This window comes from Vulpes lagopus, chromosome 19 (genome assembly GCF_018345385.1).
Source record: "Vulpes lagopus strain Blue_001 chromosome 19, ASM1834538v1, whole genome shotgun sequence".
Taxonomy (NCBI): domain Eukaryota; kingdom Metazoa; phylum Chordata; class Mammalia; order Carnivora; family Canidae; genus Vulpes; species Vulpes lagopus.
Genome location: NC_054842.1, coordinates 42,181,971 through 42,196,865, shown reverse-complemented (window position 1 = coordinate 42,196,865; position 14,895 = coordinate 42,181,971). Strand labels below are relative to the sequence as shown.

Below are 14,895 nucleotides of genomic sequence, written 5' to 3'. Positions count from 1 at the left end.
AATTTCTATGTAGAAATTGAATAGCATTTTAGCAAAAGTTTTTTTAAAAACTTTAATATCATAATCTAAAAATATTTACTTTTGAAACATTCTAAAAAATACTGTATCTTTCTAGGCTGTGTATTTTGGATAGTTGCTATAAAAGGAATCATACAGTATGTGGTCTCTTGTGACTGACTTCTTTCACTCAGTTAATGTTTTCAAGGTTTATTCAAGTTATACTATGTATTATACTTTATTACCATTTATGACTGAACAATATCCCATTATAGGGATATATCAGTTTTCAGAGTTTATTCATCTGTTGGTAGACATATGAGTTGTTTCTTTCTTGGCTATTTTGAATAATGGTGCTATGTACATGTTTTTGTGAAAATGTTTTTCTTTCTCTTGAGTATGTACCTACAAATAGAATTGCCAGGTCATGTGTTTATGTTTAATCTTTCACACTGTTTTCTAGAACAGCTGCACCATTTTACATTTCCATAAGCAGTGAATGAGGGTTTCCGGTATCTCCTCATATTTGCTAACACTTGTTATCGTCTGCCTTTTTGATTATAGCTATCTTAGTAGATGTGAAGAGTTCATTGTAGTTTTGATCTGCATACTTTTGATGACTGATGATGTTGAGAATCGTTTTATTTCCTCATTGGCATTCATATATCTTCCTTAGAAAAGTATCCAAATTCTTTTGGCTATTTTTCAGTTAGGTTGTCTTTATTACTGAGTTCTGAGTGTTCTCTCTGTGTTCCAGAAAAAAGTCCCTTACCAGGTATATGATACATAAATATTTTATCTCATTCTGTGGACTTTTTTTTTTCATTTTCTCAATGGTATTTTTGAACCACAAACTTAATAAAACATGATAAAGTCTAATTTATTTCTTTTCTTTTGTTATGCTGTTGGTGTCATTTGTGAAACTATTTCCAAACCCAAAGTGATGATTATTTATTCCCATTTTTCTTTTAAAATTTCTTAGTTTTACCTTTTACATTTAGGTTTATGGTCCATTTTGACTTATTTTGTATGGTATGTTGTAGGGATCCAAATTCATTCTTTTGTATATGTATATACAGTTTCCTCAATACTATTTGTGGAAAAGACTATTTGTTCTTCATTGAATGGTCTTGGCACCCAAATTGGTATATTTGTCTGTCATAGGCCAGTACCATACTATTCAGATTACTATAGTTTTGTAGTAAGTTTTTAAAAATTTATTTATTTTCAATTTTTTTTCAAATTCTTATTTAAATTCTAGTTAGTAACATATAGTTAATATTGATTTCAGAAGTTGAATTTAGTGGTTCATCACTTACATATAACACCAGTGCCCAATACAAGTGCCCTCAATGCCCATCACCCATTTAGCCCATCCCCTGCCCACTTCCCCTCCATCAACCTTATTTGTTCTCTGTAGTTAGGAGTCTCTTATGATTTGTTTCCCTCTCTGTTTTTTTCTCTCTCCCATATGCTCCCTGTTTTGTTTCTTAAATTCCACATGTGAATGAAATCATTCTGGTATATTGTCTTTCTCTGACTTATTTTGCTTAGTATAATACAGTCTAGCTCCATCCACATCATTGAAAATGGCAAGATTTCATTCTTTTTTGATAGCTGAGTAATATTCCATTGTGTACATATACCATCTCTTCATTCATCAAATCAGTGGACATTTGAGCTCTTTCATAATTTGGCTAGTGTTGATAATGCTTCCGTAAACATTGGGGTGCATGTGCCCCTTTGAATCAGTATTTTTGTATCTTTTGTGTAAATACTTAGTAGTGCAATTACTGGATCATAGGGTGTTCTATTTTTAACTTTTTGAGGAACCTCTGTACTGTTTTCCAGAGTGGCTGCACCAGTTTGCATTCCCACCAGCAGTGTAAGAGGGCTTTCCTTTCTCTGTATCCTCACCAATATGTGTTGCTTCCTGTGTTAATTTTAGCCATTCTGACAGCTGTGAGTTGATACGTCATTGTGGTTTTGGTTTGTATTTCCCCAATGATGAGTGATGTTGAGCAATTGTTTTTACTTGTGTGTTGACCATCTGGATTTCTCTTTGGAAAAACTGGAGTAAGTTTTAAAATCAAGAAGTATGAGTCTTCCACCTTTGTTCTTTGTTTTCAAGATTATTTTAGCTGTTGCAATTTTCTTTTGTTTCTATATGAATTTTATGTTTAGCTTGTCAGTTTCTAAAAAAATTATGGGTTTTTCACCATTTGCTTCAACGTGGATGAAACTGGAGGGTATTATGCTGAGTGAAATAAGTCAATCGGAGAGGGACAAACATTATATGTTCTCATTCATTTGGGGAATATAAATAATAGTGAAAGGGAATATAAGGGAAGGGAGAAGAAATGTGTGGGAAATATCAGGAAGGGAGACAGAACATAAAGACTCCTAACTCTGGGAAACGAACTAGGGGTGGCGGAAGGGGAGGAGGGCGGGGGGTGGGAGTGAATGGGTGACGGGCACTGAGGGGGGGCACTTGACGGGATGAGCACTGGGTGTTATTCTGTATGTTGGCAAATTGAACACCAATAAAAAATAAATTTATTATTAAAAAAAATTATGGGTTTTTTTTAAAGATTTTATTTGCTTATTCATGAGATACACACAGAGAGAGGCAAGGACATAGGTAGAGAGAGAAGCAGGCTCCATGCATGAATCCTGATGTGGGACTCGATCCCAGGACCCCGGGATCACACCCTGAGCCGAAGACAGACGCTCAACTGCTGAGCCACCCAGACATCCCTCTAAAAAATTATGTTAAATATATAGAGCAATTTAGGGAGTATTGCCATCTTAACAATATTAAGTTGTCTGATCCATGAACTTGGGATATATATACTTTTATTTATATCGTATTTGATTCATTTCAACATCATTTTTTAGTTTTCAATGCACAAGTGTTACACTTGTTTATTAAATTAATTCCTACATATGTTACTTGATACTATTATAAGTGGAATTTTTTAAATTGTTCATTGCCAGTGTATAGAAGACATTTGATTTTTGTGTATTGATTTTATGTCCAGCTACATTGTTGAACTTCTTTATTAGTTGTAATAGTTTTTAGTGGATTCCTTAGTCTGTGTCCAAGATCTGTCACATTTCTTCATTCCCAATCTGGATGGGTGCCTTTTATTATTTTTTTCTAACCTAATTGCCTTGGCTAAAAGTTCCAGTATAACTGAATAAAAGTGGTGACAGTGGATGTTCTAGTCTTGTTCTCTGGTCTTAGGGGAAGATATTCAATCTTTCTCCATTGGGTATAATACTAACAGTCGGGCACTTTATATATGCTTTTTTATCAGATTGAACAAGTTTCATAACATTTCTAGGTTGTCAACTGTTTTTTTTTTAAATCATGAAAAGGTATTGAATTCTGTCAAATACTTTTCTGCATCTATTGAGCTGATTGTATTTTTATTTTTTTATTATTAAATCATTCCTTGATTTTTGTATATTAAACCAGTGTCTTATTACTTTATAAATCTCACTTGGTCATGGTGTATAAACCTTTTTTTATTTGTTGCTAGATTCAGTTTCCTAGAGTTGGGGATTTTGTATCTATATTCGTAAGGGGTACTAGTGTAACTTTCTTTTCTTGTGATGTGTTTGATTTTGATATCATGGTCATAGTGACTCATAGAATGAGGAGGGATATGTTCACTTATTTTTTAGAAGAGTTTATGAAGGATTAAGCACTTGATAGAATTCAGCAAAGAAATCATCTGTGCTGAGCTTTCTGTGGGAAGTTTTTGATTACTAATTCAGGCTCTTGTTTTGATTCTACTCAAGTTTTCTTTTTCTATCTCAGTTTTGGTAGATTATATCTTTCTAATAGTCTTATCTGTTGTATCTAAGTTTTTGATATATGGCAGTTCTTGTTATTTCTTTATAATTCTTTTTTTTTCACTGTAAGATTGGTAGCATTATGGCTCCTTTTGTTCATGACTCTAGTAATTGAGTCTTCTCTCTTTTTTGATTCATTAGTTAAGCTAAAGCTTTGCCAGTTTTGTTGGTCTTGTCAAAGCAAAAACTTGGTTTTGTTCTTTTCCTTTTTTACTACTTTCTATTTTCTTTCTACCTTAATCTTTACTATTTCTTTCCTTCTGCTTACTTTTGTTTTAATCTGCTATTGTTTTTTTATTTTCTTAAGGTGGAAAATTGAGTTTTTGATTTGAGAGGCATCTTTGTAAAAACATGTGCTTTGACTGCTATAAATTTGTGTCTACGCATGATGCTAGCTGCATTTCATAAGTTTCTGGCATTTTGTCCTTTCATTCATCTCAAAGCATTTTCTAATTTTCCTTGTGAGTTTTTTTGCTAATTTATTGCTTACTTAGAAGTGTATTGTTTAATTTCTACATATTGTGAATTTCCCAAATTTTGTTATATTTTCCATTTCTAAATTTAATTCCATTGTTTCCAGAGATCATTTTCTATGATTTTAGTCTTTTAAGGTTTATTGAGGTTTGTTTCATGGAATATTGCATGATCTATCTTGAAGAATGTTCTGTATTTATAGGTCTGAATTTATAGGTCTCTATTGTTTTTTAGATTCCACATATGAGTGAAACCATATGGTATTTGTCTTTCTTAGGCTGACTTATTTCATTTAGCATTATACCTTCCAGGTCATTCCATGTTACTGTGAATGGCAAGATCTCATTTTTTATGGCTACATAATATTCCAGTATGCGTGTGTGTGTGTGTGTGTGTGTGTGTGTGTGTGTGTGTGTGTGTGTGATATCTCTATACATTCATCTATTGATTGGCACTCAGCTGCTACTTGTTTTCAATTTGTCTTAGCATTCCATCTTTCTTTCACATGATTACTTGGTATATCTTTTCTATTTTTTCCTCTTTAGTCTGCTTTATCATTATGTTTGAAATGAGTTTCTTTTAGAGAATATGTAATTGAGTCATTAAAAAATATCATTTATCTATTTGGATAATGTCTATCTCTTCATTGATAGTTTAGTATATTACATTTAATGTAACTATTAATATATTTAAATTTATACCTGCTTGTTTCCTTTTTCATTCTCCTATGTCTCATTTCCTGTCCTTTTTTTTAGCATTAGTTGAATCTTTTTTTAGTATTTAACTCGTTATTGTGTTCTGGATTACATCTTTATAAGTAGCATTTTCAGTAGTGGCTCTCAACCCTTTTGAGTTGAGACTTTTCTGGTTCTTTGTACATGTATACTGTATCCTGGATACTGTATTTTGAATACTATGTTAAAAGGATATGACTCTATGTCAGAGTCTTATTTAGATGCTATGCAGGAAATTGATATTCTTAGTTTTGGCAAGCAGTTGACCCATTTGGGTTCAGGCCATGGTTCTACCAGTCTTTTGTGTTGTGATTTGAGTGTTAATTTTCATTTTCAAAGTCTTGGTCATGCTGTTTAGATTTCTTTTGCAATCCAGTGGCCAATCAGACCTGGACTGTGATTTCCCTTCAATTCTCAGAGGTTTTTTTAGGATCAGATCCATGCATGTATCACTCAGGGATGAACCCAGAAATTCATAAATAACTTTACTGGGACACTTTCTCAAGCTTCCTCCCTCTCTACAATCTTACCAGTCTTCTGGGTCTCTCAAGTTTTCAATTATTGAGCCAGAAAAAAAATGAAGTTTTATTTACCTTTTTCTGTTGTATACTTCCCACAAATTAACTTGTATTCAAGGCCAAGTTATAGGAGGGCAAAGAAAAAAAAAAAGAAACCAAGGGAGGAGTTTCACCCCATCTTCTTGGGACCACACCTCCTTGTATCCAAAGGAAGATTTCCCTAGGTACCTCTGAGCTTTCTTGGATACAATCACTCCTTTCTCCACAGTGGGATTGCCAGGATCTGGGACATAAGAAAGTGGAGAAAAAGAAAAAAATGTATTGTGAAACTTTCTACCTCTTTCTGAACTGTAGGAATTCCCTTTCTCCTTGTTCAAGCTTCTTCTGGAGCTCTTCTGGAGCTTCTTCTGGAGCTTTCTCTGCACCTGGTGCTACTTCTGCATTACAGACTGCCTTGAAATGTATCAGGCTGGGGATACCAGAGAAAGATTAGAAACCTGATTCTGGTTTATGGTACTTCTGATTCTGGCCTTCTTCTCCCATGCTCTTCCTTGGTATTTCCAGTCTTCAAATACCTACTGCATCATTCTGTCTCAGTTAATTCATTGCATTCAGTGGGAGAGACAGGCTGATATAGGTTTACTGGATCTTACCTAGAACTGAAACATGTGACCTATTATGAATTTTTTCTTTGGGTTCAGAATTTTTCCTAAATTATACATATATTCTAAAAACCTTACAAAATAGAAGGTGAAAGGGAGCTTGGTAGGAGGGCATATTTTCATATTATAAGGTATAATGGTGGGAGAGTTGGATAATTTGAAAGCAATGTGAGGATGGTGGGATAGAAGAGAAGGGGCAGCAAGGATACAGAAGGCAGTTTTCAGTGGAGTTTAGAAAAGTAATCTGGCCCCTAAGGAGAACGTTTTATTTAATTTTTTTAATGTAATTTATTTACTCATGAGAGATGCACAGAGAGATGCAGAGACATAGGCAGAGAGAGAAGCAGGCTCCCCACGGGGAGTCTGATGCAGGTTCGATCCCAGGACCCTAGAATCACGATCTGAGCCAAAGGCAGATGCTCAACCACTAAGCCACCCAGGTGTCTCAGGAAACACATTATTTTAAATATTGAATAAAGAATTCTGTTTAATGGCATGGTAACACAAAAGAAATTTTCAACTTAGTGAATTGGCAAACTTTATTAACATGGAGATGGTCACTCACATGATTTGGGTGTAAACTGTAGGAGCCTTGCTAGAAAGAAAATAATTTGGCAGAATGTTCCCTAAGTTGTAAAAACATTCACCTATACAACACAGATCCTTCTTAAATTATTTAATTATAAGGGAGTAATCAGAAGTTTGTACCAATGTTTAGGTAAATGGAAATTTTATAGCATTAGTCATAATACCAGAAAGGTACAAACAAAAATAGAACAGTTTGAAGAAGTTAAGGTAGTTATATTTGTTAGTGCACAGTATTTTTAATAATATTTATTTTTAAAACCCCCATGCATACAGACATGCACACACACAAGATATTTACCAACATTTTAAGAATAGTTATTTTTGGAAGGTTGCTTTAAGAGTTATGTTCATTTCTTTATACTTACTGATGTTTTACAGGTTATGATGTTTTACTTTTGTGATCAGAAATATATATGTGGGGGATCCCTGGGTGGCTCAGCGGTTTGGCGCCTGCCCTTGGCCCGGGGCGTGATCCTGGAGTCCCGGGATCAAGTCCCGCAACGGGCTCCCTGCATGGAGCCTGCTTCTCCCTCTGCCTGTGTCTCTGCCTCCCTCTCTCTATCATGAATAAATAAATAAAATCTTTAAAAAAAAAAAAGAAATATATATGTGTATGCTTCTATTTGTAATAGGTTAGCAACTTTTCCAAAAATCTCAGCACAGTTCACTGACACTGACCACCCAGAGTTAGCACAAACTCCACAAGTTTAAAGGTACAGTCCCCAATAAGGCTGCCATCATTTATGATACCAGCCCTAAGTTCAGGGGTCCCCAGGTCACCCACACCTCTGAGCCAACTGGCTATAAATTGGGGGGTTGTCATCACCCTCTCACGTGTGATTATTTGCAAGAATGACTTACAGAATTCTAAGTGCTACATTTACAATGCAGGTTTTATTTTGAAGGGTAAAACTAGGACCAGCCAAATAAAGAAACCCATTGGGTGGGGTCTGGTAGGGTTTCACATTTGAAAACTGTCACGCCTCTTTTCCTGTGGAGTCAGAATGCATCCCCTCCCAACATACTGATATGTTTGCCACCCAGAAACTCTCAAGCCTCAGTGGCCAGAGTTTTTATTGGGGTTTCATTATGTCAGCATGGGTACTTGAATCATTGGCCAACTGGTTGAACTAAACCTCCAGTCCCCCTGTCTCCCTTGAGGTCAGGAGATCAGTAAAATGTAACCTGGCTCAAATATCACCCTCTTAATCACATGGTGATTCTTCAGCATGATCAGCCCCTATCTCCTTAGCATAAACTGAGGTGTGATCCAAGGGCCTGCCATAATTAATTAGACACGTCCATCACTCAGGAAGCTCCAAGGCTTCAGAAGTTTCTCCTCAGAGCCTGGGACAAAGGCCAGACAAAATCTTTCATACACAACAGCACTAAGTTACATGTAACAACTGAAACTGAGTACTTGTATTTACCAGCCTGGATTCTTGTGACATAGGGTTTATATAGTGTGAGTGCTTGAAAAATACCAGCGTTTACATTTATTAAGAGTTTCATCAAGGCTTTCGAGTAAATCAAATGTAATATTCTAATCACTTACACATATGTTGTTCCGTTTGAATATATGTCATGAAGTACTACTCCAAAACAGACGTAAATACTCAGTTTTTCATAATGCAAAATAATTTTTTAAATAACCTCAATTTTTGTATCTTGGAGGTGTAGTGAATAGTGTAATTTTTAGAAGATGTCTTTAACTGTAATTGCTGTTTTTAAAGTTCATTGCTGGATAAATCCATTCATCTGAATAATATAATTAATGTCACTATCCTACTATAAACTAAAAGCAAATCCTATAGGCAGATAAAATGTACTCCAACTTACTTGTCTTTCATTTGGCTACAGATAGGAAAAAGCCCTCCAGCAATGCCTCCATTTTCCTTCTAGTTCTTTCCAGTTTGAAACCCATTTCCAACATTGCTTATAAAATCATGCCTGCTAGACGCATACTCAGAGTTGTAGACATTAGGGAGTTATTGGTGGCATCTTGAAAAACCCAGGATAAAGTCTTCACTAGGGATGCTCAGTAATGTATGTCAAATGGCTGAATGGCAAACAGCTCTTTTATTTGAAGGCAGAAGCTTATTCTTGTTCTCTTCACCAGCTGGTTTATTTTACCTAGTGAAATCTTAGTATTAATATATGTTTGCTGAGGATTTGCTATGTGCCAGGCACTATTTTAAAAGTGCTATTTGAGGGATCCCTGGGTGGCGCAGCGGTTTGGTGCCTGCCTTTGGCCCAGGGCGTGATCCTGGAGATCCGGGATCGAATCCCACGTCGGGCTCCCGGTGCATGGAGCCTGCTTCTCCCTCTGCTTCTCTCTCTGCCTCTCTCTCTCTGTATGACTATCATGAATAAATAAAAATTTAAAAAAAAAAAAAAAAAAAAGTGCTATTTGAGGGGCACCTGGGTGATTCAGTCAGTTAATCATCTGCCTTCGGCTTGGGTCATGATTCTAAGATCCTGGGATCGAGCCCTGCATTGGGCTCCCCACTCAGCAAGGAGCCTGCTTCTCCCTCTCCCTCTGCCTGCTTGCACACACTCTTATTCTCTCTCGCTCTCTCGCTCTCTCTCTCTCAAATAAATAAATGAAATATTTTTAAAAATAAAGTGCTATTGAATGTACCATGTCAATCTTCACATCAGTTAAGTGAGGTGGGTGCTGCTTTCGTCCTGCCCATGACACAACAGATAACCCAACTTCAGAGCAGTCCCTCAATGTCACATAGCCATTAGGGATACCTGGGATCTGTCTGTCTGTGTGAACCCTGTTTAGACTACCTGAAGTGTGCTGGCATACATGATTTACCAGCCGCCAAGTCTGCCCTCCTCCAAGTAGCCTACCTTTTGTACAAAGGGTATCATCTAGCAGTTACATGCTACACCCAACTGGCCAGTTGTGGTAGATGGACTAGGACTTGGCAGGAACTAGCTATTTTTCCTGCCCTTGCTAAGAAGCAGAGGAGTTGTACAAACAGTGAACTTCTGCTTTCTTTTCTCTCCTCTCGTTTTTGAAGGCACTGGAAACAGAGCCCAAGGTTTTAGTTTTCATATGCAGATCTCCAAGACTTCCATGTAGGGAATTGCAAGATTATCACAGATCCAAAGGCTCCCTGGCCCAGAGGCCAGGACACAGGCCAGCAAATTCTCAACTGCAAAACTGACCATTATTCTCAGTTTTGCAATTGAAGTTTCAAATGTCCATGGTGAGGCTCTAGAGCTTGTGGTTTTATTGAGCTTTGCTCCCAGTTTAGAAAGGTGGAATTGAAGAGCAAGATGCAGCACAGCTGCAGTGTTGGATGCAGCAAGGATATCCATGTAAAGGATGCCACATGCACTGTGGAGTCTGCCTTCCAAAGCAGCAAACCATGGCTTCACCAACCTCGTCCTATCCAGCCCATGTTTCCTTTCCCTCTGTATTAGGTTCCAGTTGGCTTAGATTCCTTTGTATGAGGCCTAAACTCTGAAAATGCAGAAGACCTTTGGGATTAAGAGCTCTTTGAACTAAAAAAAAATCAAAAAAAAATTAAAAATAATTTTTTTAAAAAAAAGAGCTCTTGGAACCATATCATCCTAACTTGTTACGGAGACGCAGTTCAGTTTTCTAATCTGAATTCCATCTGTCACAAAGCCAGAACTGTCTCTTTTCAACCTATAGTACTTTCTGTCCTTGCTGAGTGATTGGGAAATCTGAAAACAATCTACTGGATGTTAAGAGAGGATTAAGTTACAACATTCATGCTTGTACCAACTGGAAATTATCCTACCTTATGTAATATTTTGGATAAAACTATACGGTACAATTTTATAACAGAGGGAAGAGAGTTTAGGGTGAAAAAGGAAAGGAAACTACATCTCAAAGGAGAGAGGAGGTGAACAAATCCTGTGAACACCTGCAGCTTGTGAGGCAATCATATTTTACTTTGATGTTAGTTGATTTTTAAAACACTTATATATTTTTTTAATTTAAAGATTGGTATATTTTTCAAATTGTTACTCAATCTCTCAAATCAGATTTGAATTCTACGCTCTGCCTGGCATAGTTGAGAACTGTTGTTTTTCTTTACACAAAATAAACCTCCAACATGCCTGAACACAAGGATCACTTGGGGCTGTGTTAAAAAATACAGATTTTTAGGCCTGGACCCCAGAGGTACTACTTCATATTTAGGGTACAGCATTCTGCATTTTGGGATGCCTGGATGGCTCAGTGGTTGAGCTCTGCTTTCGGCTCAGGGTCTGATCCTGGAGTTTGGGGATTGAGTCCCACATGGGGCTCCCTGAGGGTAGCCTGCTTCTCCCTCTGCCTGTGTCTCTGCCTGTCTCTCTCTGTGTCTCTCATGAATAAATAAATAAAATCTTTTTTAAAAAAGGAATTCTGGGGATCCCTGGGTGGCGCAGTGGTTTGGCGCTTGCCTTTGGCCCGGGGCGCGATCCTGGAGACCCGGGATCGAATCCCACATCGGGCTCCCGGTGCATGGAGCCTGCTTCTCCCTCTGCCTGTGTCTCTGCCTCTCTCTCTCTCTGTGTGACTATCATAAATAAATAAATAAATAAAAAATTTAAAAAAAAAAAATAAATAAATAAAAAAGGAATTCTGCATTTCTGTCTTCAAGCTTTGCCTTGAACATAAAAATATTCAAATCTCTATCTTTACCTAAATTCAGCAATTGTTAAAATCTGCATTACATTATACTCTGCCATTTGCCACCATAGATGGCTGAATAGATGATGGATGCATGGATGGATAATTCACTTCCTTTCACTAAGGCACCGAATAATATGTACTAACTCGTTTCCCTCGTGGTTTCTTCATTGTTTTCAATCCTAGGATTAATGTAGAAAGGGACAACAGATATTTAGTTAGAAGGTTATGCTCAATGTATAACTGTCAAGAAGTTCTTTTTTATTGTGAAATCACGTCAGGCACATAAATATGCAGATTTAAATATATGTACCTTTTTAGGACTAGTAAGAACCCATGGCCCCTGTTCTAAGCACCTTGTTAGAACCAGAACATTAGGAGGAACTTCAAGCCCCTGTGGGCCATGATGAAACACTTGCCCCACACCGCATCTCCACATGTAACCATTTTTCCTGAATTTCGTGTTATTCCCTAACTTTAAAGTTTCCTCATGTATGCATCTGAAAAAAACCTTCTGTTTCATTTTCCTGCTTTTGGAATTCTTAAATGATATCATATATGTGCTCTCTAGGGATTTGCTTTTATGTTTTTGTTTAGTGTTGTAATTTTAAGATTCATCTCTCTTGATGTGTATGACTCTAAAACTATGGTTTTCACGAAAGTGTACACTCACATCATATGAATGTACCAGAATTTATTTGTCCAATGTACCATTGATGGACATTAGGAATGTTTTTAGTTTCTTTTAATATGACCAGTGTGTCAACATTTTTGTATATATCTTCTGTATACATGTACAAGAGTCACTTGAGGGTATATTCCTAGGAGTGTTCAAGATTTAAGATTCTAAAAAGATTCAGTTCTAAACACCAGAGATTACCATCATTAAAGGAATAGGATCAATTCCTCGTACCAGTTGGGTTGGCCTGTAATTCGGTCTGACATTTTGATGTGCCCCAAAATAGGTTTTTAGCTTTTAAGACACATAGGACTTTGAGCAACTAGCTCCAGTTCCAGAAGTGAGTAAAAATGGTGGGAGAAAATAAAAAAAAAAAAAAAAAAAAAAAAAATGGTGGGAGACTGTTGGGATTCCAATCCATGCTTGGCAAGATAGTCATTTGAGCTGGAAATCTGTATCCTGGCTTATGTGATGGTGGTGTTCACTGAGTCAACTCAGTATCCATATTGACTACGGTTTTATATGGTGATCTTTGACATCTATACTCAATATTAGTGACTTTCTACTCAGCTCAAACTACACAAATAACCCCCACTTTCATAATCTGATAAACAGGATAAAAAGAAAATCCAAAAGCAGCTTTAAATTTAGAAGTACTTGATTTTAGAAGGGTGGGCCATTAATATATGAGAGAGGCAATTTAATGAAAGATAAGATATGGAAAGTATTCAACCCTTTGTCTGACATTAGATAAGCATTCAGTAAATTATAGCTTTTGTTGATGTGGTACATTGTGATCATCCAGAACTCAGAAATCCTAAAATTCCTTTCTCTGATAATCACTTATTTCAATCTTGAATGAATTCATGAACCCTTGGTTCATGAAGAAGGATTGGGTTCTCCCCAACCCTTGTTTCAAATCTCATCTCAACCTCTAATTTACTTCTCTTGTGCTGTTCTCATAATGTTTACATATACATACTGTTCATTTAAATAAAATAAACTTCTTTTGGCTTCTTTTAAGCAAAACATGCCTATTTTGAACTTTTGATCCCTACCTCCCCAGTCGCCACCATTTCCCCACCATCTTCCCCTCTACTTCAGTTAATGGCATTGTCATCAACGCCAGTACCCTGGCCTGAAAAGTGACACTCATCCTTGACTCGTCTCTTTTCCTTTGTCCATCAGCAGCTCCTGTAGGTTCTGTTCCTGACCACACGTCACCCTCCACAGGGTTACCTCCCCGGTCTAAGCCAGCATCAGTCCCACCTGGATTACTGCTGCTATGCCATCCTCACTGCCTACTGCCACTCTTGCCCCCTCGGGAGAAAGTATAAACCAGCTCTCATCACTCCACTGATTAAAGTCCTCCAAAGACTGCCCAACTGCAATTACGACAAATCCCAAACATTTTGCCTCCGTCTTCAGGTATGATCAGACTTCTCTCTATCTCTTCCCTCCATTCTCTTCAGTCCTTGTGTCCCAGACATACCTGACCTCTTTCTCACCCTTGAGCACCCCAAGCCCAGCGCCATCTCAAGGCCTTTGCACGTATTTCCTGTTTTCCTAGAACCCCCTTCCTACCTTTGTAGTGTAATGCCTCCTTTCCTAGTTCAAACAGCTCAAAGGTTCCCTCCTGAGAGAGGCTTTCCCAGAACCTCTTCGAATTCCCATCCCTGTTTTTCCTAAACTTTTGACTTCATTTTCTTTATAACTATACTACCTAGATTTAGTCTTAAATATTTGTTAATGTGTTTTTAATCTCATGGCACGCAAATATGCATTCCAGCATGATAGGTACCTGTTTTTCTGGTTTCTTACTGTATTTTCAATATCTATATCAGTGTCTGATACATATAGGTGCTCAGCAAGTGTTAGTTGAATTAATGAAGGAATGAATAAAAGATAACTAGCAGGGGCACCTGGGTGGCTCAGTGGTTGAGCGTCTGCCTTAGGGTCAGGTTATGATCCCTGGGTCCTGGGATCGAGTCCTACGTCAGACTCCCCACAGGGAGCCTACTTCTCCCTCTGCCTATGTCTTTGCTTTTCTCTGTCTGTGTCTCTTGTGAATAAATAAAATCATAAATAAATAAATAAATAAATAAATAAATAAATAAATAAAATGTTTCATTTTTCAGGACTAAGTGGAATTCTTCAAAATGTCAGGTAAGATTTTATGAATAAATTTAATATACTTTATTCTCAAATGTGGATTATGTGATATTTTCCTTAAAATTGGAATTTATTTCCTTGAAGTTTTCTATTATTGTTTAGCATTTGGAGAATACATCTTTTATATACATATGAACATTTCTATCTATCTTTGACAGAAAAGGATTTAAATGGATTTATATTGGCACATATGTACTGAAAGATCTCTAAAGTATGTGGGGAAAATTAAGTAAAGGACAAAGTAAGAAATTAAGTCTGCAAAGAAAAGCAGTAATAACAAGCCTGTGATGACAGCCTGCCCATATAGAGAAAGGCTCAGAATCAGGTCTTGCATTTTCAAGCAAATGCAGGAGACAATGGAAGGAGAGAAATACCACATTTATGGGATTTGTGTTTTTCATGAGATAAAAACCAGTCAGTTAAGAGAATAAGAATTTTTCCTTGTAGAGAATACAGGCAGACATTTCTCTGATTGCAGCAAGGGGACAAGATAGCATCATGGAAAGTGAGTTCACTCCCTCTCTTGCAGCAGTGACCAAGGTCACTTTCA

General features: G+C 36.9%; 1 protein-coding gene across 5 annotated transcripts in view; it reads left to right on the top strand.

Annotated features, from left to right (window-relative positions):
* The window catches only part of PLSCR4 (phospholipid scramblase 4), a 111,925-nt gene that overhangs the window by 76,395 nt on the left and 20,635 nt on the right, over positions 1–14,895 (top strand). For 2 of the 5 annotated variants that reach the window (XM_041734180.1, XM_041734181.1), the window contains exons 2-3: positions 13,365–13,601; positions 14,312–14,339. In XM_041734180.1, coding sequence (XP_041590114.1) covers positions 14,333–14,339 — 7 coding nt within the window. In that variant the 5' untranslated portion in view covers positions 13,365–13,601; positions 14,312–14,332. Of the gene's footprint in view, positions 1–13,361; positions 13,602–14,311; positions 14,340–14,895 lie in introns of all 5 variants that reach the window. The other 3 variants (XM_041734179.1, XM_041734178.1, XM_041734182.1) reach the window with 2 other exon arrangements.